The following is a 12,909-nucleotide window of genomic DNA, read 5'->3' on the forward strand; positions in this document are numbered from 1 at the left end:
CCGCTGCCAACTTCTCAGTTTCCAGTGTTCATGTTCATAAGCAATTATCTTCATTTGAAAGTGCAGGAGCGAAAAGTGCCTTTTCATGACTGCTCTGGTTCAGGTAGGGCTGGCATGACTTGATGCAGCATCTTGGTGAGTCTCCTAGAAGCTGGTGAATAATAATCTTTGTCATATGACTGTGTGACAAGTTGCTAGGATTATGAGTTGTTTTCTAATAACTCCCTATGTAATGCCAACCATTTCGTTAAGCTGAAGGCCTTGTGAAGGCGATTCTGAGGTTTTGCTCTCTGACACTGAACCAGAGATGGGGTGTGGTATCTGTCAGCCATCCACAGAGCCAACTAGGACCCTGGTGTCTGCAAATGGGCAGTTTGAACAGAAGAAAGACTTTAGCAGATGACAGTGGACTCAAATGAGGATTTGGAGAGCCCTCGAGCAGGAGGGGGTTTCGGGTTCCCAGGCAGCAGGCCGTGAAGAGGGTCAGCCACCCCAGTAGGGGTAGAATGAGGAGCTCCCACCAGACCCCATCTGGATCTGCCCTGGGCTGACCAGGGGAGGGTCGTGGGAGCAGATGTGGCCTGAGGGGAGCTGGAGCCCTGGATGACATCATGAGAGGGGTGCTCTTGGCACATGTTCCAGGACCAGACCCCATGGGGTACTCGAGGGTGGAAGCAGGGCTCCTGCATGCTGTCCTTAGAGGGAAATGACTGGTGTTGGATGGTGCTCCTCCCAGGCCGGATGGCCCGCTGGGAGGTAGCACCCAGGATGCCCCAAGCCCCACCACAAGGGTCCTTCAGGAAGGCATTTTCCAGGGTGCAAAGTCCTCTCCAGCAATGTCTGTGCTGACACCCACCACCCGGGTCCTGGGCAGTTGTACCAGGGTGGGGCAGAGGAGGCAGGAGCTCCTCTGACCATTAGCAGGAAGATCCCCTGAGCCTGCCCCCTGATGGGCTGCTGTGAGAGGTCTTAGCCATGGTCCTGCTCCTCTGAGAAGCCTCCATTCCCCAGCAAAGCCTGCTCTGAACTCCAGCCTCCTTGGCAAGGGCTTGACAGCCTGCCTGGCTCTTGCCTGCCCTCTTCTGGGGCAAATATCGTTCGCAGCTACCCTAGGTCCTTCATGAGAGGGTATGGGATGTTACACCAAAGGCCATCCACAAGACAGCATCCAGGAGCAAGGCCACATTTACCTAGCACCCAGATGAAGGGTCTGTCCAAAAACCCCTTCAGAAACTCTCTCCGTGGGGATGCAGTGAGAGTCCACAGGCCCAGTGGGTGTGTGCTCTGAACTGCTGGCCCATTGAGTGCCTGATGTCCAGCCTGCTCAGGGAGTGAGCCTGCAGGAGAACGCTGGGCCACCCAGCCAGCTGGGATAGAAGGGGACCAGGCTGGGCAGGAGAATGGGAGAGCAGGGGCCAAGCTTGAACATCAGAGCAGCCTTCAGTGGCCACAGTTCCAACACTCACCTCCAAGTGGAACCTTCTCCATCCTTACCCCTCTGTCTTACAGCCCACCTCTCATCTCCATTTCAGGACAGATATTGACCCAATGGGGCTGGGAGAGGGCACATGGGCTGGTCCAGTGTCCGGCTGTCAGTGTCCAGCTCTCAGTTTCCTCTTCTGTAAATTGGGAAGGATAAAACAGTATAATCGTGTGCCTTGATGTGATATTGTATTCATTTTTTAGGACTGCCTTACAAATTGGATGTGAGGGATCTCTTCTCTCATATTTATGGGTGCTCACAGTCCACAGTCAAGGTGTTGGTAAGGCCATGCTCCCTCTGAGGTCTGGAAGGGATTGTATTCTTGCCTCTTCCAGAATCTGGTGTCCCCAAGTTTTCCTTGGCTCGTGTTCACATCGCTCCAGTCTCTTCCTTTTCACAAGCCTGTCTTCCCCCCGTACCTGTATATGTCCAACTTTCCCTTTTTTTATGAGGACACCGGTCAGATTCATTATAGCCTACACTAATGACCTCATCTGAACTTAAGTACATCTGCAAAGACCCTACGTCCAAATAAGGTCACCTTCCCGGTCCTGGAGATTGGTAGTTCAGCATAATTTTAGGGGGGCATAATTCAACCCTAACAAAGATTATACAAGGTGTCATCTGTATGTAAAATGACTGGCTCAAAGTAGGTGGTCAGTGAGAGGGAGCTATTATTACTAAGCATCTAAGGTGTACCTTCCTTCCCCCCATTTAATATTGTTGAATCAGTATATGTGTTACAATCTATATCTAAATTGATTGGTGCAGTGATTTTTTCCCCTTGAAAATCAGTTATCAAATGGATGACCCATCTCAAATGGATGGTCATGTGCAAACATGGTATAACTTGTTGTATCACAAGACTCAGAAACCCTCACTGTGTCAATGACCTGGAGAATGTGGTAGGAAAGAGAGTGGGTGCCCACAGATAATGCCTGCAGCTACTATAAACTTAGGAATAATAGATCATTGTTCCGACAGATGTTGGGGGTCCAGTTTGAGGCGTGGGGGGAGGAGAATGGCTTGTTTGAAAGGATCTGGGGATGATCTGACTCTTGCACTCATTTCGTGACCACTCCTCGAGCACCTACTGTATGCAGGGAGGTTGCTGGTCTGTAACAGGCTTCCTGAGCTGAGTTCTCACTGACCATAGGCCTAGGATTGCAAGTAAGCCAGAGCAGGGGGCAGTGTGCTGCTCATGAAGCTGGAGAAAACAATCATTTCAGGAGGCCACAGGATCCCAGGATAGACTGGAGACTGAGAGAAGGCAATCTACCAGTATTAGAAATGTATGAAACAACCTCACTGAGCTGTTGCCTTACATTGCTCAGTTCTGTGTGCTGTGTTTACACACAGCATCTAGCATGGCCCAGGCTGAGTCCTGTTCTGTTCCAGGGGTCAGTCTGGGGAAAATATTTTTGTAATGAGTTCTCAGAGCCCAGACTAGAGGACTTGCCCGAAAGGAGGGTTCTCCTGAGACCACAGAGAATGAATGTAGATGACATTTTTCTCCTGAAAGGTCCGCCTGCCTCCACTTGCTGGCTTCTGTGTACTTGCAAGTGCTGTTCCCTCAGTTTGCATTCCCCTTTCTTCTCCTCCTGGCTTGAAATCTTACGTGTCCTTTCAGGTTCAGCTCAGCGGTTCTCCTGCCCTGGAAGCTTAGCACATACAATGTTGTGTGTTAGCAGTGCCTTCCACAGCACCTGGCATGAAGCAGACGCTTCATAAAAGACATTAATCTAAGGTAATAGTAGAAGTGGAGTTTGTGGGCTGCCCCAGCGAAAAGGGTGCATTAGGAGAAGGCATGGGGAAGCAGGGGGCATCTGATCAGTAAGGGCAGAGGGTCCCAGAGAAAAGTGACAGAAAGCCAGCATGGAAGTATAAAGGTCAAAAAGCAAGCGGTGAGTGGAGACATAGGAAGGAGGTCAGGACAGGGATGAGGAGAGAAGGGAATTGTGTGGACAGCTGGTTGGTGACCTCTCACAGGCACATTTCTTTCTGTCTTCTCAAGAGGCCTGGCCACATGTACTTGACCTGGGATTTACAGGCACATCTCATTGAAGGAGAGGGTCCCAGGAGCCTCCCTCTCCACCTAGGAAGACTTCCTGGAGCCCCTGGTGGCAGGAGAGGTCTGGGGTGGGGGTTGGGGGGAAGCACAGGGACACTGTGGTAGCTCTGGAGGCCCAGACAAAGCCTCCTCACTCCACCTTCCAATAGGAAATGGCCCCTGCTCCCTTCACTGGGAAGCTTGCCCCAAGATGGATGGATGCTGACCCACTTGTTCCTGGGGCCACCTTCAGTGACAAGAGGGCCAGTAGGGCTTTGGGACTGCCTTCCCTCCCTCTTGTCTCTCAGCAGTTGCAGTTTGCAAGTCCTCAGGGATGCCTCCATGTGAGGAGTGGCTCTTTCCGGGCTCTTGAAGACCAGGGACAGCTGCAAGTCAAAGCAGACCAAGGGACTACTTTCTTGGTCCCTTCCATTGCCCCCAGCCTCCTCCGCAAGTTCCTTGAGCCCCCCAAACCCAGCTAAGTGTTCTACCACACCCTTGTCCAGACCCCAAACAGCTCCCAGGGAGATCTCAGGAAGAGAAAGACCACACACTTCCCCCAAGTCAACTTAAAGTAGCCAGAAACACAGGGCCCTCTCAGGAAGCAAGGGGTGCATTTTGCAAGTGGAGTCCTGGGAACTCCAGTGATTCTTTAATTGGTGGCATTGAGGGTGTGGACATTGGGGAACTTAGAGTGGAGAATTGTGGGTTGAGAGAGGGTCAGCGTTCAGCTGGCACCTTGTGTCTCCTGGCTGAAGAAGTTGTCAAGCTGATACTCCAGGAAGTTTAGTAGGTCTGCTGGCCTTGCCCAGGATTGGATCCCAGCTATCCCTCCTTCCACTGGAGCAGTGGTGAAGCTTGTCTGAGTCTTCTAATTCTATGCTCTCTCCATTTTGCTGCAGCCCAGGGGAGGAGCCAAGTGGTGTGAGAGCTGGGCCACAGCCATTTCTGTCCCCTAACCCAGGCCTTCCATGACCAAAGTGTCTGAATATACCAGGATACTTTCTTTCACAGCCCTGCTCTTCAGAAGCCTGCCCTTCACCCCATCAGATTGGAGCCAATGTGAACGTTGAATTGGAAAAGCCACCAACTTATCAGAATGGTGGTGCACATCCAACCATGGTCCAGATATACACTGATGCTTCCGGGACACTGTGACATTTATCCACTCCAAAGCCACATGGATGTGCTTTCTGGCTTTTTCCATCCTGAGCCATTTCATACCTCTGTATAGGGAAGGTGGAGAGTCTGTAGTAAGATGGCCCTGAAATCTGGTGGCAAGTCAAAGTTTGCTAGGGGAGATGATGAGGGTGTGCATTTATATTTCCATGAGAGCACCAGTAGAGTACAGGGCTGGACTCCAGTGAAGCTGAGGAAGTCCAGATACATCCACTTTGTGAAGATTGGTGATGTGAGGCTTTGGGATAGTCTGATTCTTCCCTTATGTTCCCACGGACAGGCTTCTAAGCTCCCCTCGGCAATTTGGCTTGTCAGAGCAAAAGATTGCATTGACAATTGGTTTGTGTATTAGTGTTCTGTTCCTCGGGCTGGACAGCCCTCACAACCTAGTCCAGTCTGGGGGACTGTGAGCCTGAAGAGCAGTGGTTCAACTCTGGGACTCCCCGGGACCTCACCAAAGTAGTACCTGCCCCCAAAGCTCTGGACATGGAGCAGCCTGCCTGGTCTCTGTCTGTGAAGGTTTTGAAAGGGCAACAGTATCTGTTGTTCAAGTGTCTTAACTGACAATCCCAGTCTTAATGCCCGTTTGTGGGGAGGTCACCAGTAATTAAGATGGTGCTAGCCAATCTGCCCACTGGCAAGTACCTCTGTTTTGCACTGTGGGCTGCAGTTTTGGCAGGACCCCAAATTGCCTCTTTGCTCCTACACGTCTACTAAATGGGTAGCTCAGGGCACATTATATAAGCTTCTCTATGCCTCAGTGTTCTCTTCTGTATTTAAGTATTCATTGAGAACCTCCTCAGGGTTGGACACTGGACTCTATCCAGAGGATGGACAAGGGAGCTGGACCAAAAACTCTGGGACAGAGTTCTGGCGCTTCAGCAGCTGACAAACCTGATTCAGGTTACTCATCCTTAAAACCAACCTGCTCATATAATAATATCCATTCTCCAGCGGGTTTGGGAAGCCTAATTACCACTTGTGAAATGTTTTCTGTTTCTCATAAGAAAGGTGATACATCATGGCAAGGTATGACTATCATAATTGTGAACTTCTCAAGCTGCCCCAGGGCTAACCCATATAAAACTGCCATTCATGAAACCTTGCTAGTGTGACAAAGTACAACTATTATCCCTAATGATACTAATGTGCAAGGTATTGCTGTGCTCATGGAAAAGTCTTAAATCAGCCGGAAGTGAAGAAGGTAGACTAGGGCACCTGCTATGAACTTGTCCAGCTCTCCAATTCCAAAAGTAAATAGACTCTTTGAGGAGGCAGGCATCCAGAAGGAGCCAGAGAGCAACACCAACTGAGCACCTGGTGTGAACCAAGCACAGTGCTATGCACACTATCTCATCTGAGTTTAGGGAGTCAGTTTTATAATCTACATTTTGCAGAGGAGAAAAAATGGGGCACAAAGATGTTGACTTGCCCAAGGAAGATGAACCTGGCAGTTATGAATAGATGGCCTGGAGTGAAGGGAGAGGCCGGGTGTGAAGTGACTCCAAAGTCTAGGCGAGGGCCGAGTCTCTGAACTACGTTGGCAAATGGGAGGATGACTACCAGATTTCCAGTTTGGCGTGCCCCCATGGATAGGTCTGCTGCCAATGGAGAGAGAGGGCAACCCAGGAGGGGAAGGCAGTTGGGAGGAAAGATGACAGGTAGTCCAAATTTGGGACCGCCAGCCCACGTGTCCATATGCCAGCCTGGGCCTTGGGAGGGAAGTTGAGACGCAGACTGGGGAGATCTAACAGGTGAAGCCTGGGCTGAGATCGCCAAAATGCAACGTGTCACCCGTGCCCACTACCCACCCCACCCTCCGAGGCTCAGGGGAAATCTCCAGAAGGCAGCAACGGGCCAAGGTGACAGGTGTCTGCGAAGACCTCCCCCGCGGGACTCCTGGGGTGGGGGGCGCTCCTTTTCCGCAGGCCTGCACCGGGTAGGTTTCTCTGCTCGGCTCTCCGCCGCCGCCCTCAGGCTCCCCGCCGCCGCCCTCAGGCTCCCCGACTCTCCCAGCCTCCACGCCCCTAGCCGTCTCCTGGGGCAGTCGCGCGAGCACCCAGGGCCGCGGCCAGCCGGGAGAGGGACGTCGCACGTGGCAAGCTGCGCTTCCCCGGCCGACGGGGCGGGGCTCGGGCGCATGCGCCGCCGTCGTACGGAAGCCCGGAAGGAGGGGCGGGGGTCGGCGGTTCAGGTTTCTGCGGGCGGCGGGCGGCGGGCGGCGGCGGCGGCGGCGGCGGGGACGCGGCTCGCGGCGGCACCATGAACCCGCTGTAACGCACAGGCTGCGCGGCGCGGGGGGAGGGGGGTGGAGGAGGCCGCCGCGGCGAAGTTCTCCGCCATGAACCTGAGGGGCCTCTTCCAGGACTTCAACCCGAGGTGAGGCTCCGCCGGGGAGGCGCGGCGGGCGTGAGGCTGCGGCGGGCGGCAGGGCAGCTCCCTGCGAGCGGCTCTCTGGGCAGCGCTTCCCGCTCCCGCGCCCGGTGCCTCGAGCCCCGGGCCCCGGCTCCGCGGGAGCCGCGTTCCTCTCGGCCGGCCCACCCTCGCTGCTGGCCCAACGCCCCCTCTCGTCCCCTCTGCTCGCGCCCTGCTGCCTGGCCTCCGTTCCCCGCACCAGGGCCATTTCGCTTGACCCGACACCCCTAACCACCCCCTCACCACCACCCAGCTGTTTCCTCCAGTTCCTCTGAGCCCTTGAGGTTTTCCTTGGATATATGCCCACCCCTCGCTTGTTTGCTGCTTTGTCGAGTGATATCTGAAACGACGTTGAATCCTCGGAGTCGGTGTCAGGGTATGGCAATACCTTACATAATGCCTCTGGGGGTGAACCTGACGATTTTCCATATGCGGTTTCTCATCGGTCTTCACTGTAAGTTTATTTGCAGGAAGTAGATATTACCGTCCTGCTTCCTAGCTGGGGAATATCCTCTGGACAGTGTGGAGAGAACACTGACTAAGGAATCAAGTGCCTGTCCTTGCACTTGCCCAAGTGTTCTGTAACTCTGTCCATCACCCCCCCCCTCCCCCCGCCCCGGGCCTTGAGCTTCCTGAAGCAGAGACCCATCTTCTCCTCTTCTCACTATCCCCAGCACCTACCACCGCGTCTGAAACTTAGCAGGCCCTTATAAAATGTGTGTGGAACTAGACTGAGCCAAAAGACCTGGATTGAGGACCAGGCCTCATGTAACTGGGTTACATATTCCCTGCTCATCTGACAACGAGTTGACCTAATTGATCTTTTAAGTCCACTAGTCTGTGAAGGGAGTACCTGTTTCCCTTATTTGCTGGTGGGAAGCCATGCCCTCAATCGACCTTTTGTATTCTAGGTCCCTCAGATGCTGGGAGGTCCCAACTTAGGGATGGAGAAGAGGCATGTAAATATATGATTGACAACACTTTTCAGTATTGTATGGAGGGAGCCCAGTGGAGGCCACTGCCTGGGCTGCTTGTGGGAGATGAAGAGAAGTCTTGGGAGAGAGAGATTGAGAGAGTGTTGGGAGCGCAGTCTCCCTAGGGACAGTGACACTTTAAGCTACGAGCCATCGTGACTTCCTAGGTACTCTTATTCTTTGGGCACTACCAGAGTTCATATTCTAGTCTGGAGTGCCAATGTTCCAATCACAGTGCAGTCATTACCATTGTTGGCCTTGGAGGCAGTCTGGGTAGAGGAGCTTGTTGAGTAGGTAAGGGAAAAGTGACTTCCACTGCCTCTCCTAGGGGTTAGGATTGGTCCACAGCCTAGCAGCGTTGGTCCTGGAGTTGGACAGGCTTTGTGTGTCTACCTTGTTTGGCAAGAGTGATAAGAAAGGTAAGTAAAACCTGACTTGTTTTGTAGTCTTGGGCCACTCACTTATCTTTCTGTTTTATCTGTAGATTTGAGTATAATCTCAGCAGGATGGGAGGCTAAATTAATGATTGATTGCAAAGTGCTTTACAAATAGAAAGTTCCAGGACCATTTTGCAGGGTGACAGATAATTCAGAACCCAAGAACTGCCTCGAGTGTTCTAACTGGTGAACAGAGTTGCCAAAGCACAGCAGTGCTTTGCACATAAGATCCTTAACCATTTTTTTCCTGTAGCTTCTTCCCTTCCCCTCCCCTCCAGCAAAAATTGTGATATGAAAATCACAATGAAATATTAGGTATCTAAACAGATGTATAGTAATCGTCAACATATTTATCAACATTTTACTTCTGGGATTGAAAGGCATCTCTTAAGTTTAAAGACCTTTTATAGGGTGCCATTTTCCTGATGCAGTGTTGACTCAGTGGGAGTGAGCAGTGTTACCTCACAGTGGTGATTGATATTAGAGTGGCCAGGTAATATTGGCAAGTCCAATTTTTTAGCTAGTGATGTGTCATGTCCCGTGGGCACACCTAGTTTTGAACATTGTTCTTTAGTCTTGTTCCATGCTGGGGCGGGCCTTCTAGACAGCTGAAGCACAAGCCAAGGAGTGTAGACAGGAAGATACCTTGTGCCAGGGCCTCTAACCTTGGTGCTACTGCCTTTCTCCCTGCCTCTAATTCAGAGCCAGTTCAACATCTCCCTCCTACCCCAGGACCTTGGCACATACTGTTCTCTTTGCCAAGAATGTTTGCCTCTCTTCTCCTGACCTAGTTAACTCTTACTTATCCCTGAGGTTTCAGCTCACTTGTTACTTGCTGAGGAAAGCTTTTCTGACTTCCCTAAGTCTGCTGATACCTGTTTATACAATCCCTGTAGCATGCTGAACTCTTCCATCAGAGCACTTACTTGTACCCTTATATTTGTGTGCTTATTTGATTAATGCCTGTCTCCCCTACTAAACTATAAGCTCCATGGGGCCAGGGCCATGACTCTGTTCATTATAGTATCCTGCATACCTGGAATAGTACCTGACTCAATATTTGTGGAATGAATGAATGGATGAATGAATGAATGAATACAATACTCTCCAGAGCCTATAGGAGAAATCTGAAATGGCTTCTTCCAGTCACTGTTTTCCTGGTGGTCTTTGGCTTGGTTCTCTTTCTTATCTTCTTCCCTCCCTCAGAATGCAGCCATTCCATTGGAGAGACAGGGAAGATGGTGATGCTAAGGCAGAATATGGCTGTCTTTACTTTGCGGGTTATGTGTGTCACAAAAATAGTCCCTGCCATGGTTTTGTGGGTCCCAAGGCATGGGCCATGGCTCCAGATCTCCTTTCCAACCTTTTGATCTTGGTGAGTCTGAACCCACCACTGTATTGCCAAGGCCCTGGGAAACTGCAGTAACAGAATGATTCACAAGTGTCAGCACTCGGATACACAGGGCTGCCAGCTGACCCTCTGCCTATTTCCTTCTGACCCATAACTGGTTGCTCATGAACCTCTTTTTAGATACACAGGTTAAGACTTGCTGAAACACACACACACTGGACCCACCAAGTCCTTCCCTGAGTGCCTAAGGCTTCCTAACTTAGCAGTGAGGGAGCCTCATTCATTGAAGAGGCAGCTATTAGCAGTATACAGAATTGGAAGACTGATTCTGAGGTGCCTGTGGGAGGTGGGGATCTGGGAATAGTGGCACTGAGCCAACACCCCACTCGCACCATGGAGCCTCGGGATTTTCTGCTAACTTGAACTTGCTGGAGTTGCTGGCTTGAAGAAGGCTCTTTGGCCCTGGTAGTCAGACAGTGTTGGAAGGCTGTGAGAGCCGTGCTAGGCCCTCTGAGTCATCTGTTGTAAGCACCTGGCCATGCAGTGAGTCCCGCAGGTAAGCCAGACTGGGGCGAAGGCTGAGGGATGCTGCTCTGGGGGTTCTGTCACGTGAGCATGGAGTACTAAGGAGGCCGCCGGTAGCGTTTAGAAAGTTCCATATGCTGCAACTTCTAAAGCTATTCTGGGGTCTATGTAAGCTATCTTGTCTCTTTGAATTTAGGAAAAATGGATGTGATTTCTGGTAATTGTTAACCAAAGGCAGCTACCTGGTCTTTACCAATCATTTGTAAAAGATTTCTCTTTAAAGCATTCGTTGGTCAAACATCTCCTGAGTTCCTGCTGTGTGCCAAGAGATGTGCTACGTGCTCTAAGTACAAAAATAAATGAGATATAATTCTTCTCCATGCTCAAGCCTGGCAGGAGAAGCAGAAATGGGAAGAGAAATTAAAATTCAAGACAAGAAGAGGCATTCCAGAGACAGGAACCAAACGCTGTGGGAGCACAAGGGGCAGAGCCATCAATTCTGTCAGAGTGGGCAGGGATGGTTCCACAGCTCAATCTTGAAGAATGTAATTGTAGGCTTTTGTCAGACCAGAGGTCAGGAAAGGCAAATTAGGAGGGACAGAGGATGCAAAGGCATCGGGTTCATGAGAGGACCTGGTATGCTCAGACAGTGGTGAAAGGTCAGCGTGGTAGGAGCGCTGCAGGTGGCACATGTCATAGGATTGAAAACTACTACATGTAGTGTTATTAATTATTGCAAATAGTTTTATGTATTACTGTTTTTTTTTAAAGCAGGCTTCAGATCCATTGGTAGTGAGTGTATGCTGGTACTGTTAATGAACTACTCACCCACCACCCAAATGTTGGTTTATCTTTCGTTCTGTCATCTCAAGCCACCTAGAGTAAGAAAAACCTCTTGACTATACTGAGGTTATTATTAATAATATGTGTGACTTATGGGGCCCCTACCATATGTTAGGCACAATGGGGATCATTATCTCCCATCTGTGCAACAACCAGCAAGTTAGATTATAAGCATTGCTTTGCAGAGTCTTAGAGAGCTTGTGACTTCCCTAAAGTTGCACAGGCGGCAGGGGGCCAAGTCAGGATTCTAATGTGAGTCAGTCTCCTTCTGAAGCCTGTGCTCTTTCCTGCATGCCATGCCACCTCTCTAATTTAGTGACAGTCCACCATACCACAATGGGTCCAACATCCTAAGGAGCCTTCTATTTATGAGTTGTGATTATTTTTTTTTAATATATGAAATTTATTGTCAAATTGGTTTCCATACAACACCCAGTGATCATCCCAAAAGATGCCCTCTTCAATACCCATTACCCACCCTCCCCTCACTCCCACCCCCCATCAGCCCTCAGTTTGTTCTCAGCTCTTAAGAGTCTCTTATGCTTTGGCTCTCTCCCACTCTAACCTTATGAGTTGTGATTAAACAAAGTAAACCTTCTATCTGAGCTTACACATCCAAATGAGTGTTCTGCCTCCAAGAAGTTACTTAGGAAAGAGAAATACACACACACACACACACACACCCCTATTCTACTGCTCATACACCTTGTTACTCATCTGAAATTTCCTTTGGAGTCAGATTACAAATCATATAAGGAACTGCATCTCATTGCTTTATAATCATGTATCATTTTTGAACCAAAATAGTGCCACCTAGTTTGATCATACATCTTGTTCACGAAACTTGGCTTTGACTGACTTTTGCCCATTTCCAAAAATCAAATTCACTTTCAGTGAAGAGTTGGCACCATTGAGGATATTCAGAAGAACAGACTGCAGCTCTCAAGGCGATTCTAGGAGGAAAACTCCAAAGGTGGTTTGAGCGATGAAGTGGAATTAGCCTTTTGCCTCCCAGGGGGACTGTTTAAAGGAAACAAGTCTCATTTGAATGCATAATTTCTGGTTTTAAAAATATCATTCCCATTACTTGATAATTACATACATATTTTTCTTGGCTGTGAGCTCTTTGAAGTCCAGGATGTTGAGGCATTCAATAAATGTGCTGAATGAGCGGATGTGGAGTACAAATAGACATGTACCATTGGAGACTCTGCTGTAGGGGAGAGACAGTAGGTTGGAGGAGTTTTTGATGATTTCTTAGGACTCTAGGAGTTAAGCTTCCCAATATTGAGCTTGGGGTTTCTAATTGCCTTGCCTGATCACAGGTTGTACCTGAACTAGAATTTAAGATGAAAGCGTTGAATTGAACTCAAGATAGGTTCTTTGTAACTAATGATTCATACTTTGTCAGCTATGGTCTAATAGTGAGAAAAAGGATTGCTAAGTGAGATTGTTACAACTTTTCTCTTTTATAATAGTAGTAGCAGCAAAAATAGATAAAATTGATTGTTTACACAGGGCTTTCACATCCCCTAATCTTAGTGAATTAATATGTGAGTAACCCCAGGAAGAGACAGGCTTAGGGAAAGAGTAACCCTCGACAATTGCACAGCTGATAAACTTCCAGCCTGACCCCCTTCTAGACCTCCTTA

The 12,909-nt window shown here is 49.7% G+C and overlaps 1 protein-coding gene across 2 annotated transcripts in view; it reads left to right on the forward strand.

Moving 5' to 3' along the window:
• The first annotated feature begins 6,926 nt into the window (after positions 1-6,926).
• TMEM185A (transmembrane protein 185A) overlaps positions 6,927-12,909 on the forward strand; it is a 36,251-nt gene continuing 30,268 nt past the window's right edge. Inside the window, exons 1-2 of one of the 2 annotated variants that reach the window (XM_058712403.1) lie at positions 6,953-7,091; positions 8,430-8,520. Coding sequence is in view for 1 of the 2 variants with exons in the window: in XM_058712401.1 (XP_058568384.1) it covers positions 7,054-7,091 (38 nt within the window). In the remaining variant the exon portion in view is untranslated. Of the gene's footprint in view, positions 7,092-8,429; positions 8,521-12,909 lie in introns of both variants that reach the window. The other variant, XM_058712401.1, reaches the window with a different exon arrangement.

The sequence above is a fragment of the Neofelis nebulosa genome, chromosome X, assembly GCF_028018385.1.
Source record: "Neofelis nebulosa isolate mNeoNeb1 chromosome X, mNeoNeb1.pri, whole genome shotgun sequence".
NCBI classification, from domain to species: domain Eukaryota; kingdom Metazoa; phylum Chordata; class Mammalia; order Carnivora; family Felidae; genus Neofelis; species Neofelis nebulosa.